General features: G+C 54.2%; 1 protein-coding gene across 5 annotated transcripts in view; it reads right to left on the reverse strand.

Moving 5' to 3' along the window:
* Positions 1-13962, reverse strand: part of AP1B1 (adaptor related protein complex 1 subunit beta 1) — a 48264-nt gene that overhangs the window by 21385 nt on the left and 12917 nt on the right. For 3 of the 5 annotated variants that reach the window (XR_015144716.1, XM_086348530.1, XM_086348528.1), the window contains exons 2-6: positions 8748-8810; positions 5642-5747; positions 2986-3121; positions 1784-2029; positions 497-687 (exon numbers count right to left, since the gene is read on the reverse strand). Coding sequence is in view for 4 of the 5 variants with exons in the window: in XM_086348530.1 (XP_086204656.1) it covers positions 497-687; positions 1784-2029; positions 2986-3121; positions 5642-5747; positions 8748-8784 (716 nt within the window). In the remaining variant the exon portion in view is untranslated. Of the gene's footprint in view, positions 1-496; positions 688-1783; positions 2030-2985; positions 3122-5641; positions 5748-8747; positions 8811-11215; positions 11614-13962 lie in introns of those variants that run through there. The other 2 variants (XM_086348531.1, XM_086348529.1) reach the window with 1 other exon arrangement.

Raw genomic sequence — 13962 nt, forward strand, 5'->3', positions numbered from 1 at the left:
ACCAGAGAAATGTCAACTCCCTGCCTTCTGTTGTGAGGGCTCTCAAAGCGGGAAGGGGACCATGCTGGTTAGCACCAAGAGTTGGGGGAGATCTGGCTGGGAGACCTGTGACCTCCTCCACCTCCCTGGGAACCAGAGACAATGATGAAGCTGCTTTAAAGATGATCACGCGTGGGGGAAGCACCCAGCAGAACCCTAGGCTCCCAGTGGGAGTCAATGAACGGTGGCTCTCACGCTACCCACCTCCTGCCTCAGCCTGCAGTGACCAAAGTCTCGTCAGCGGTCTAAGCAGGCCCTGGGTTCTGTTCTGTGCCCTCAGTGGGCAGTGCGCTGACTGCCTGAAGCAACACCACTTCCAGCCTGGCTCTGTGTCTGAGGACGGTCTGTGGGGTGAGGCCCTGGAGAGAGGCCCACCGGAGGCCTGTGGCCTGGCTTCTGGGAGCCCCCGCCCTAGGGACCTGGCCTGGCGAGGTCTCCCAGCCCCAGAACCCCTCACCTCTGGGCCTCCCGGTCGTCTTTGGGCGTGTAGTTGGCCAGGCAGTCCAGGATGAAGATCTGGCCCCACTCGGTGCACTCGTTCAGGGCTGTGAGCAGCTTGTTGATGGACTGTGGGTTCAGGTCGAGCAGGTTGCTGCTGGGGTGAGACTCGGCGATCTCCGAGAGGGCGGCCACCGCATTCGCCACCACCTGTTGGGAGGGTGGAGGAGGCAGAGGCTAGGGCGCTATCCACAGGCCAGGGCAGCAGGCAGCTCATGACGGTGGCCAGTCAGAGCGCAAACATCCTGAAAGGGGTATGACCCGAAGGGCAGGGTCAGGAGCACCGAGACCCACTGCAGGCACCCGCTCCACTGACTCCTCTGTGAGCTGAAACTAAGCGTACCCACCATTAAAGAAAACCACGACAAGAGAGAGCGGCTCCAAGTTCCTGGCGAGAGAAAGCTACCTAAAGCAGAGTCACCCTCTACCAGCCACAGCAGCTCGCTGGGGGCTTGACAACCATGTCTCTCAGAGCCAGAAGCTTCCTGCGGAGCCCCTCGGGGTGGTGGGCACAGCAGGGTCCAGGTGAAGCTCCAGGCCTGTAACCCTTTCCTCCACGAGGGCAGCTGTTCCCACAGCGGGGCTGCGCGGTTTTCAACTCTCCCCTGACCACGCAGTGCTCCACGGCATCCCTGTACTGGCCCCGGGCACCCACCTGCGATGGGCATCTCAGAGGGACACAGAACGAGATGTCTGGGGGGGCAGGTCGTACGTTCCGTTTTAGATACGGCCCCACTGTTCTCCAAACTGCTGCCGTCGCCATGAGGAGCCAGCTCCCCTCCCAGACGTGCCCAATGCCCAGTGCGCCAGGCTACGCTACTTCCAGGGTGAGCCTCTACAGCCCTGCGAGAAGTGGTGAAGGGGGCGCCCCTCCCGGTCAGAGCGCTCTGATGTCTTGGTGAGAAGACAGTGATGACGACACAGCCGCTGTGCGCCGGGCTATGCCAGGCACACCGCCTTCCACACTCCCGGCAGCCGCGCAGAATTAGATCCGGCTTACTGAGAAAGAAAAGGGCTCAGGAAGGTCAGGCGGCTTGCCTGCAGCCACACAGCTCCTTAGAGAGGCTGCACAGAGAAGCTCACTCCAAAGATGGCGCCCAAACCACTGCGGGTAGGAGAGCAGCTAGCCCACCTGCACGGCTCTGCCTGCCCAGACCCGGAGCTGCCTGGTGGAGGCCCAAAGCCCAGGGTTTCCCAAGCAATCCTGAGGGTGGCAAAGGTGGCACAGTGGGCGGTAGAGACTCACCATGGGGTTAGAGTCAGAGATGAGGTCTTTGAGGGTGTCCAGGAAGCCCTGGTCCTCTACCAGCTGGGCATTGATGTCGTGGAGCTTGGCCACGCACACGGCCGCCGTCTTGCGCACGTAGGGGTCCTCGTCCTTCAGGCACTTCCGGAGTGGCTCGCACAGGTACTCTGTGATCTTGTCAACGCGGATGCAGCCCATGGTCCGTACCGCCAGGGCCCGGATCAGGGGGTTGGGGTCCTCACAGTCCTGAGGGGAACCGGCCATTGGCCAGGGGCAGGGGCGGGTTGAGCAACACCAGATGGCTGCTGTGGGGTCTCCCCCTGACTGTGGCCAACAGCACCGAAACAAAGCGTATGTGTGGGTACCTGGGTTTCCCCGGTGGCTTAGGTAAAGAATCCACCTGACAATGCAGGAGACACAAGAGATACCAGTTCAATCCCTAGGTCAGGAAAATCCCCTGGAGAAGGAAGTGGCAACCCACTCGAGTATTCTTGCCTGGGAAACCCCATGGACAGAGGAGGCTGCCAGGCCACAGTCTATGGGGTCACAAAGAGTTGACCACAACTGAGCGACTAACACACCCCCACACAGATGCGCCTCGCATTTGCCAGATACCAGGCTTTGCAGGGCTCCCTCTGATACTCAGAGCAGACAGGCGATACTGTTCCCTTTTCACAGGTGAGGGAACTGAGGCTCTCAGGAGCTCAGCTGGTCACAGAGCAGAGCCATAATCTGAGCTGCATCTACCCAGCACCACAACCCTGTTTTCCTACTGGGACAAAGAACCCCATTCACCCACGTGTGGGTGTCAACCGGGCTGGGAGCTGAGGTTTTAAAGGTGCACAGGGCTAACAATGTGAGTCCCTGCTTATCCTCCACTTGGAGGACAGGACATGCAGGAAGGCGTGAAGTCTAGAAGCGCAGCAAGACGCCCTCAGACACATGCTGCCTTCTGAGCCTGCAAATGACACAGGGCCAGGGGGACCCACAGGCCCGGAGAGACCTCACGGGGAATGGGTTAGCAGGCTCTATGGCATCTGATTTTCTGGAGACAGTGGGAGCCCTCCACTGGAGGAAGAGACCCCAGGCGGGGAGTCAGATGGGTGGAAAGGAGCCTCCGTGTTTCTACCCAGGGCAGCGGCGCCACACCCAGGGAGCCTGCGCGGTGAGCAGCCCCCCAGCCCCACCCAGCTCCTCCGCACCTTCACGAAGGTGTTGACGGCCATGATGGCCATGTCGGGCTGACTCTTGGCATAGTTCATCAGGTACAGGTACACCAGCTTCTTCAGCTCCAGGTTGTCCGTCTGCATACAGTTCACCACGTCGGGGAAGAGGGCACTGGAAGGTCAAGCCGCGTCAGTGTGGGGAAGCCCAGAGAAAAGAAGAGGAGGACTCTTCGGGCAGCTGATGGGGGCTGGGGAGGAGGGGGCGTGCAAAGCGGGCAGGAAATGTTAACAGGACTTCCCAGTAAAGGCCGGGCACCAGCTCCGTCACCCTGAGCATCTGTTGGTAGAAACGGAATTACAAAGGGCGATTTTAAAAGCCAAAAAGTCCTTGTTCTTTTCACAAGGCTCATAGATGGGCTCTGGAGTCCATCAGACTTGGCTCAAAGCCAGCTCTGCCTCTTGCTGGCTGTATCAAGCTGGGAAATTTTCTGTATCCCCTGTTTCGATTTTCTCATTTGCGAGAAAAAGAAATAACAAACCCCATTTTGCAGGGCCCTGTTATAACTGAAAGAGACAACTTACTTAAGGGCGTCTAGTCCTCGGCACTAAGAAGGCGCTACAGAAATGGAAACAGTCGTTTTTCCTTCTCTGATACTTGACGTGGCCACTTGTATCAGGCTGCTGGCTGCAGAAGGCTTAGGGGAGCAGGGCGGGGCTGGACCATGGACACTACAGGGCACTCACGCACAGGGCTCACACCGCAAGCCAGGCTTGGTGCTCAGGGCTTTTCATATGATCTCCTTTAAGGGCCCTGAGAAGCCTGTAGATTATCCCCATTTTATAGAAGACAAAGCTGAGGCTCACAAATGACAAAGAACTGCCTAAGGTGCCAGGTCTGAGTCCAAAGCCTGTGCTCATGAGTGCTGATATACTGGGCAGAACCCTTCCCAACATGGCACCCACAGTCTCGGGGTCACAGGCTCCTTGAGATGTGAAACATAGTTAGTGGTCGGTTTTCTGTCTCTGAAATTATCACCTCCTCTTCTCAATTTTTGTGACTTAATGGGCAAAGACATGGGAACGAAAGTGAGTTTCCTGAGCCTGGACTGATGCGTCACCCTGGAAGATGCCAGGCCAGGAAGGGGGGAGCTGAGAGCCCGCCTCGCTCTCCTGGGCTGTCACACCAGCAGAGGCTCATCGGAGACAGAGGACAAAGGTGCCTCCTCTGTGGCAGGCAGGGGCTCTAACTGAAGGAGAGATGTGGTCCTGGGAGGAATGTGCCTTGGAAGGAGGCCTGACTTCCCAGCAGACACGGACCCCTCTGCCACTCTGTCCTCCACAGGTTTCTCTGCAGAACTGTTTCTCCTGAGACACTGTCAGGAGGTCCCGTGCTGAGCGTGGCGATGGGACAGGGCAATCCCTGGAGAAGCCTGGAGCAGTGGGGTCCTGCTGAGGGATCTTAATGGGGAGCCGCTCCTTGTTGGCATCCAGGCCTACCAGGCATGGGCTGGAGACCACAAGTGCACAGCAGAGAGGAAATGGAGGAAAGCGCCTGGCTCTGGATCTTAGAAGGGCTGGATGTGAGTCTGCTTCCACCATCACCCAGGCTGCCCACGTGACCACTGGGCACTCATTGTTTCTGGTTTCTTTGGCAGGAAAACCTCCTTACCTACAGAATACAAGGGACTGCCAGGAAGACACCTGAGCAAGCTCTCCAACCCTCAGACGCTCTCCAATGCTAAGCGTCATGAAGCCTCACCCGCCCCTGAGGGCCTGCCAGCGTGGCGGGAAGGGACACACAAGCGCATGTAAGGCGAGGGCAGTCTAGGGAACTCCACCAAGGCCCAGGAGTCAGGACTCGTGCTCTCACTGCCAGGGGCCTGGGTTCAATCCCTGGTGAGGGAATCAAGATCCCGGAAACCAGGCAGTGAGGCCAAAAAACCAGTAATAAAAAGAAGAACGTCTAGAATTTAGAATTAGTGACGGGAACACAGCAAGTGCTGCGTATTCAGGGCAGTGGGCTGGCGTCATGAGGGCGGTGGCAGGGTAAATGGAAAACAGGAAGGGACATTCCAGGCTGGGAAGACCGTGAACAGAGGCGCAGCCACAAGTCTACATGTGACCTGCTCCGGCAAGACGCACACGGCAGGGCGGACCTGAACAAGCCCGCCCTGTGGTGGGCTTTCCCTGCGCCGTGTTTATCTCGTTGGTGCAGGATCTGAGGTCCCCGGCCACGGGTGGAACCTGGACCCGTGGCAGTGAAAGCCCTGAGTCTTAACCACGGGGCTGCCAGGGAACTTCCTCATCTGGCAATCTAAAACAGGGGGAGGTAAAATGAAAAATCCAGATTCCCCATTCTTTTAGAAGACCTGGCCCCACCGGGGTCCTCTCCCCAGCAGCAGTGTCCTCCGGAGCTCCTGACGGGGGCGCACCACATTCACTTCGCTATCCGCTGCCTTCTCAACCCAGCCCACTTCACTTACTCCATGACTGCCTGACCCCGTCAGCATCTGAGCACGTGACCCCTCTGCAAACAAAACCTTCTGTCTGGAAAGGAGGTTTGTGAAGGGAACGACACGAGGGCAGACACGGGTCCCTAGGGATGCCTAAAAGCGGGCATCTGAACCGGGCCCAGGCTCGACAACCTCCCTCTTCCGGTGCCCCCAGCCGCAGCCGGCCCGCCCCTGCACACCTGACGTCTTTGCCCACGGTCATGGACGCGATCACTTTCTTCACCGCCTCCTTCTTCTTCTCCTTCTTGTCACTGTTCAGTTCTGCCTTCAGCTCAAAGATTTCTCCTAAAAAAGGAGGCAGTGTGAGTGCCCCATTTCCACCTGCCAGGCAGCGATGCCCAGTCCCCAACCGCCAGAAGAACAGAAAGAAGGCAGGGAAGACACTCTGTGCTGCCCGCTGAGGGCAGTTCTGGGTCCTGGGCTTGGTGGGGCAGGCAGCAGAGGATGGAAGCCTGGAGGTCACGCTGAACTGAGGGGAAAGGAACTGTGGAAGCTATGGAGACAAGAACAGTACGGACAGGTCCTGTTCAGCTAGACAGCTAAAAAACACACAGAGGGAGGCAGGGTTCTCCTCAGCCACCGCACCCAGCGCGGGATGGATGGAACCTGGGGACGTGAGGTTTGAGGGGGGAGGGCAGGATCTGCTCAATTCCCACACATGGCTTTTCCTGTTTTCCTAGAGCCTCGAGTTAAAAGAGCTCACTCAGGGTTTCACTTCCTGAGCCACAAGTGGTGGCTCAGATCTGAAAATGGGGATTCAGCTGGCCCACAAGGGCTCCAGGGCTTGATAAAGTGTTCTTAAGAACTTGAGGATCGGAAAAAAGCAGACGAGGAAGCAGGCCGGTTCAGGGCCCTGTTGTGGGCAGGGAGGCAGGCCCCTGACAGCCCTAGGGACAGGGTAAGGGGCAGCCAGCGGAGTGAGACAGGCCTCCTGCCCTCAAGACAGCTGCAGCCTGCCTTCCCGAGCCTTCTTCTAAGCCAGGAGCCTCCGTAACTTATTCCCATGCCTTTCCTCATTTCACCCTCACAATAGCGCCATACTTCCCCTCCTTTGCAGATGAACAAATGGAGAACAGAAGAGGTTCGGGAACTAGACAAGGGACACAGCCGTGAGAAGGAAGGCCAAGATTCAAAACCAGGTTTGCCAGCTCCAGAGTCTGCGTGCTCTGGCCGACCCAGGACATTCGCCCTGCTTCTCTGAACGCGTTTCCTTGTCTGCACTCTCAGCCTCGCTTGGGCCTTGAAGTTTCTCCTGTAACAGTGGCGAAACACTCAGCTCAGTGCCTGGTGCTCAGTGGCCAGCGTGAAAGGTGGCCGTGATTATTACTAACTTGCCACGTGACCCTCTTTGTCTGGGCTCCCTTTTTTGTAGGAGCGTCCCCGACTACTCTCTTAAGTTGCCTGGGGTGGGGGTGAAGTAGAAACTATCAGGAGAGGGGGAAGTGCTAGAGGAAGTTCTGGATAGATTTACATGGAAAAAAAAAGAACAGGTATTTTTTCCATTGTTGTTCTTTTTTTTTTTTTAAATGACTGAACAATATGGCGTTCAGCAAAGTATCTGCGAGGAGAGGCAGTAAACAGGTTAATCGAGAACGATCAGGCAGCGCAGCCTGGGCAAGGCCACACTGAGGAAATTGCTCAACAGAGCCAGGAGGAATCTGCAGAGCTTGCAGTTCAAACCCAAGGCTCTGGAGCGCTAAGGGGACATATGCCCTTCTCCTCCAGGAGACCGGGGACTATATGTCCCTGACGTGGGATCCAACAGACCCCATGACCCACCCTGAGCCCTGCTGCCCCTGCTTTGTTTGAGATGATTAACCAGCTTCAGTACAACTGGGAGTCAACTGATGGGCTGAGGCCCAGGTCTCCTCAGCCCCAAGAAGGCAGCGCACTGAACCCGGAATTGGCCTGCTTCTGAAATGTCTCCTTCCTGTCATGGGCCCGAATCCAGTCAGGCACTGAGCCCACCTCCTCAGTCACATACCAGGCACCCGCTCCACCCCCAGCAGCACCGCAGCCTTCCTCCCCAGCTCAGGAAACACCATCTCCCATGCGAACTGTGGTTCTGCCTCCCCAAGCCTCACCTACTTTGATCCTTGATTAGAATCTGACCCAGACCTCTTTTTGCCTAAAACCATCACTGACGTCAAGTTTGGTCCCAGACATTTCCCTAGACTTTTTCCTCAAAAGAAACCCACAAAACCCCCACACTGACACCCCAGTACGCTCAGCACTGTTCCCCGGCTCTGGCCTGGTTCATCAGGCCCTGTATACCTCTCCACCTCTCCTTCCATCACACTCTTCAGTAACTTGGGCCAGGCTTCCCTTTCCCTAAATGGACCCTGGGCCCAGCACCCGCCCATCCCCCTCCCTTCCCCCTCTTTACACCTGGCTAGCCCCACACAGGCCACCCCCCCACCAATATCACAGCACCCACAGCCATTTAGAGTGATCACTACTTAATAAACTGTCCTCTCTGCCCACCAGCAAGCAAAGCCAGGCCAGAGACTCCATGTGTCTCCTCCACTGCACACGGCAGACACTCGGGGAAAGTGGCCAGAGAAACGAGTGCCTCATGTGCAGGCCCTGGCTCCGCTGACCCAAGGGCAGACTCTCCTCATCTGTTCAGCAGGCGAGTGCTAGTCTCACTTGGACAGAAGGAAGGAGGAAAGAAGGGCCAGACAGAAAGATGCTTACAGGGTTAAAGCACACTTGTCAGCCACTACAGCAAACTCCACTTCCTGAAAAGCAGAAACAACTCCAATACCCAACAACCCAAGTCTAGCTTAGCAAATTTCAATGCAGCAACTCAACAGACTGAGTCTTCAGAACTGTGGGGAAATGATTACGATAATGTCAGACGAAAAACAGGATATAAACTCTGACTTCAAGCACGTAAAACCCGTGCCCAAGGCTAAGTGAGGACCAGATAAGCACAGTTCTCACTGAGGAACTGCTGACAGGGCTGCGTGCTTTCTGTCTTCCAGGGTGTGGAAAAAAGTCCCTCACTGTAGATAACTCAAAGCCATGGGGAACAAAAGAGGACTTTTTTTTCCCTATACTTGGAGCTAATGCCTTTTCCTTCTGGAATTCTGAAGGAAGTGGTCAACTTCTTACACCATCAGCAGTTCAAATTTCCGGATCCACAAGGTTAAAAATGCTCTGTGTGATTCTTGCCACTCATTTCCAGGCCTCCACCCACCCTCACCCCCAACTGCTACAGGGAGCAAGCAGAAATGAAGGGCAGAGAACAAGGAGACGAGCCCACGACGGAACACACAGTACCTTTCTTAGTCGTGGTGAAGTACTTGGAGTCCGTCATTTTGGTCCCTTATCTGTGGCCAGACTCTGCAAGACAGAAGAAAAGGTGACTTGCCCTGTGTTCCATTCGATTTTGATTTCACAAGACGGGAGGATGATCCAGTGCAGGCCTGGCAAGGGAAGAGAGCTTCTCATCTCTTCACTGGGCAAATGAACTGTTGGATAATAGCTGACTGGGTTCTGGAAGGTAACTCTGAAGGATCTATCACAATTTCAAATGTGCATACCCTTTGGCCCAGCAGTTTGACTCCTAGGAATCTCTCCCATGGAAATACCTGCACAGTACCGTCCGTAACAACATGCCACTGGAAATAAATGCCCATGGATAAGGGAATGGCGCCATACTTTGTACGAGTCCCAGGATGAAAAAGCACTTAACGATCATGGTTACAGCAACTCCTACGCGGTGCTCACTCTGTCTAGCACTGTGTTAAGTGCTCTGCACATGTGAGCTCATCACAGCCTCAGGAAGGTACTATCATTGCCTACAGAGTCAAAAGCGCTTGGAAAATGCCGAGTTTAAAAAGCTAGGGGGGACTTCTCTCCCCAGATGTTTCCAGGCTTCTCTAACAGTGACAGGCATTAAACTTCTCTAGAGAGGGTGGGAATCGACACCCTGCAAGCTCCACAGCGCTCTCCCAACCTAACCGGTTAGTTTTCTCAAAGCGCCTCTCAGGACACCTCCTAGCATAAAACTCATGGTGTGAAGGGCTGGTCTGCGGCGACAAGGCAAAGAGAGCACCAAGGCCCTCTCGTTCATTCAACGTTTACTGAGCACCGACCACGGAGCCTCGATAGTTCTTCTTGGTCAACATACGAGAGATGAGCCACAAAGGAGCCAAGTACCCCGGGTACATGGCAGAGGCTTCTGGGGTTGCTCTAACATTTGTTAAGACGCTATCACTGGGGACCTCCCTGGTGGTCCAGTGGTTAAGGCTCTGCACATCCAAGCAGGGCTATGAGTCTGATCTCTGGTTGGGGGACTAACACCCCATAAGACGTGTTATGTGACAAAAAATAAAAAGCTATCATTTACTGAAGTCCTATTAAAGCCAAGGGCTTTATACCCATTATCTCATTTAATCCTACCAATAAGGTAACTGCTTTTACCCCCTTTTATAGATGAGGAAGCCAAGGCTCAGGGATGTCAGGTAACCTGCCCAAGGTTATGTGGCTTGTAAGTGGCTGGACTGGGAGGCCGTTTCAGCCTCCTTTGAGCTCAGCTCCTGTGCTCTACGATGCAGATCTCCTCCCCCGGGTGAGGGCAAGGCCAAACCCGGACAGTGGCCTAGGGACTCGGTCCAAAAGTCCGTGAGACTCTCAGCCTCCAGTCCAGCCTACAGTTCACATGGCACAGAAAACCACACGACCCAAAAACAGACATGTGAATGGGGAAACTCACTCACTGTGTCCCTTCTATTGCTCAAACACGTAAACCGTTAACACCTTCTTTCAATTCATTACTCCATGTGGGTGAAATGAAGGTTACTGTTGGGATGGCTGTGAGAGTCAAGGATCATTTCAAAAGTCCCTGGAAGCAAAGCCAACAATAGCTCCCCTCCAGCCCAACTGTACTTTTCCAGTTTAAGCTTCTACTTGTGGCAGGATGGCCACGGGGCTGTTCCCCAACTGAAATGCCCAAAGGTTTTGTTTCAGTAACTGACAGGGAATCAATACATGCTGTGTCTCGGGGCTGCCTTAGAGCCTTTGTGGATCCTGTTAGGATAAAGCAATAAAGGCTTTGCTGACAAAAGTATAAAGAAAAAGACTGAACCCCACATTCCTTTTGCTTTGTCAGGTTGAAAGGGATGATGGCACTTTTCTGAGGGAGCTGCGGGAAAGAGTAGACGACACAGCTGGTGCCTGCGGTCCTGGCAGCAGGAGCTGGGGCTGCAGACAGACCCACGCGAGCAGGACCCTAGTTGGCAGGAACGCGGCCGCATCCGTCCTCTGAACAAGCGTGGCCAGTGTTCAGTCGATTGTTGTTGAAAGAAATGAAAAGTGGTTGTTCAATTAGCCCAGGGAGCCTCGGCCTACTCTCCAATAGCTATTAGGTAACTGTTTAAGCACCCGTTTCCTACAGGAGTTGACGTACGTTAAAAATAATTCCCTTCTGAGCATACAGACAGCCATTTTCTCAGAGAAACCTCCCCAGTCTAGAAGCTCTTTCTGGAGCTCTAAGAATGTGCAGGTGAAGGAGACAATGGCGTCTCTGTCACACAAGAAAAGCTGCCTGGCTTCAGAAGTCACAGGTGATGAGTGCGTCAGCAGAAGCATCCCGAACAGGAGCCCACCTTGTTTCCCAAGGTTCAAGTCAGTCCAAGAAGAGGGAACAATGAAGGCAAGAGGGGTTAAAAATCACAGAAACCAAGGCACAATCGCCTCCAGTATCAAACCCAGAAGGAAGTCAGAGTGAACACAGCGAAAGCTACCTGAGACGTCTCACTTCGGCGCAGCCCAGAAACGTGCTTCTCTGGCAGAGGGGGCTGTCGGGGCTGGCCCCTCATCCGCAGGCGCCACACAGCATCCGGGGCCCTGGAATCCCTGACAGGTCTGCGGTGGACGCAAGCACCCAGGTGGAGGGCAGGGAGGGAGAGCTTCTCTTCGGGGGAATTAAAGAAGGCTGCAGGGTCGGCCAGTGAAGCTCTCGGAGATACGAGTCCTCTCACAGGTGCTAAGCAACTCCTCGCAAACTTAACCGCCACGCCGCACGCCTGCTGGCGCTGGCGGCCTCCTCCCTCCGCAGCATCTACTTTGCCTATCCCTCTGCAGAGGGCCCGGTGGGACTGGGGATGCAGAAACCGTATCCCTCTGAAGTCATTCCGCATACAGGAAATTAAAGCGGAGGAGGAAGGGGAAGACAGGAAGAAATGAAAATGCTGTTGCAAAGCCATGACAGAGTTCCGATTAAAACCCTCCCCTCACCGGGTAAGACCCCCTGCACCCTCCAGGTGGCTCTACTGAGGGTGGCAACCTGCTTGCGTCCTCTCACCGCAGCTGCCTCTAGGATGTTGGCGCAACAGAGATTTTTCATCCTCTCTGCAGGAGTGGAAAAAAACCCCACGGTTCAGTCAGAGTCTGAGCTCAGGGAAGGCTGGTGCTTTTCTTGGCCCCGCTCAGCCGTCACCAGGCACCGCGTCCCTAACGAATGCAGGCCATGGGGGCCAAGGCTCTGACCGTGTACCTGAGCCACGACTGAACACAAGCAGTCAATTTAGGCAAGAAAATGCTGAGGGTCTGGATTCCATCTTTGGAAGTGGCAAGGCGCATTAGAACAAGCAGCAACTGGAGGGACTTTCTGTTTCAGAGCCTGCTACGGCCAGTGTGATGAGTCACTTCTGCTAAGGATGCGGCGTTCTAGGCCGGGATACCCCTCAACTTCAGTGTTTACAGGCCGCAGGACGCCTCGAGGGGACGGCGCGGTCCAAACTCAAAGCAGGGCGCGCCTGGGAGGACCGGCTCGCCCCCACTCTGTCCTCCCGCCCACAGCCCTCAGAGGCTGACTTTGATGCCACAATCCCGGGGCTGGGCCCTGCCCATTTCACTTCTTCTTTTAGAATTCTATTGACAGGGCTGCTTCTCCTGCCACTGCTCTTAACGAAAGGAGCGGAGTGAGAAAGCCGCAAACACGGTGGTTTCCTCTTACGTTTCATAAACTATAAAGAAGCTCTTGGTGAGACTCACTGACACGCTGGCCAGGAACAAAGACGTAATGTAATTTAAGAGTGGAAAAAGGAAAGACTAGCTAAAGACTGAATTTTAGCCACTGGAGTTAGGGCTGGGTTTAAGAAAAAAAGTCCTCAACACCTTTCAAATTTTTGAATCATCATCACAAATCTAAATGTAATTTTATGAACAGGAGATTAAAAATATCTTTCTGTGTTTTAAGCTAATACATTATGGGACTTCCCTGGACCACATTATGGGAATTCCCTGGTGGTCCAGCAGTTAAGACTTCAAGTTCCCAATGCAGTGGGCATGGATTCGATTCCTAGTCGGGGAACTAAGATCCCACTGCTGCTGCTGCTGCTGCTGCTAAGTCGTTTCAGTCATGTCCGACTCTGTGCGACCCCATCGACGGCAGCCCACCAGCCTTCCCCGTCCCTGGGATTCTCCAGGCAAGAACACTGAAGTGGGTTTTCCTTCTCCAATGCATGAAAGTGAAAAGTGAAAGTGAAGTCGCTCAGTCGTGTCCGACTCTTAGCGACCCCATGGACTGCAGCCTACCAGGCTCCTCCGTCCATGGGATTTTCCAGGCAAAAGTACTGGAGTGGGGTGCCATTGCCTTCTCTGAGATCCCACTACTATGGCCAAAAAAAAATTTTTAAGAAAATGTTGAATGTATTTCAACTTTTCTCCAAGGTCTCAAATTTACTAAGAGTAATTCACTGAGCTGTTAACGGGGGCTTCCATGATGGCTCAGATGGTAAAGCATCTGCCCGCAATGCGGGAGACCCAGGTTCAATCCCTGGGTCGCAAAGATCCCCTGGAGAAGGAAATGGCAACCCACTCTAGTACTCTTGCCTAAAAAATCCCATGGACAGAGGAGCCTGGTGGGCTACAGTCCACGGCGTCACAAAGAGTTGGACATGATTGAGTGACTTCACACTAGAATTAACTGAGCTGAGGTTAACTTTATTTATTTATTTATTTTTTTTGAGGTTAACTTTAGTTGAAAGTGGCTAGTTTAAAAAATTACAGTACTGGGTACAGAATTGGGGAATACCGTGCAATCATGAAAAAGAATGAGGCAGTGCTGCACATACCTGTGTGCAATACTCTCTAAGCTATTAGGTGAAAAAGAGCAAGATGAAAAACTGGATTTCTATTAACAATTAAAATATTAATAAAACAGAAATACGCAAGTGTTTGCAAATGCATGGACAATCCTTGAGGGTAAATAAGAAAAGTTGAGGGCTTCCCTGGTGGCTTGGTGGTGAAGAATCCATCTGCAAATGCCGGGGACACGGGTTCGATCCCTGCTGCAGGAAGACCCCGTATGCTGAGAAGCAAGTAAGTCCATGTGCCACAACTACTGAGCCTGCGCTCCAGGGCCCACGGGCTGCAACCACTGAGCACCAGCGTCTCAACTACTGAAGCCTGAGCGCTCCAGAATCCACGCTCCATGAGAGGAGAAGACACCACGATGAGATCTCACGTGTCGCAACTAGAGAGCAGC

This window comes from Bos grunniens, chromosome 17, assembly GCF_055505025.1.
Source record: "Bos grunniens cultivar Pamir isolate PY7600 chromosome 17, Bosgru_T2T1.0, whole genome shotgun sequence".
NCBI lineage: Eukaryota > Metazoa > Chordata > Mammalia > Artiodactyla > Bovidae > Bos > Bos grunniens.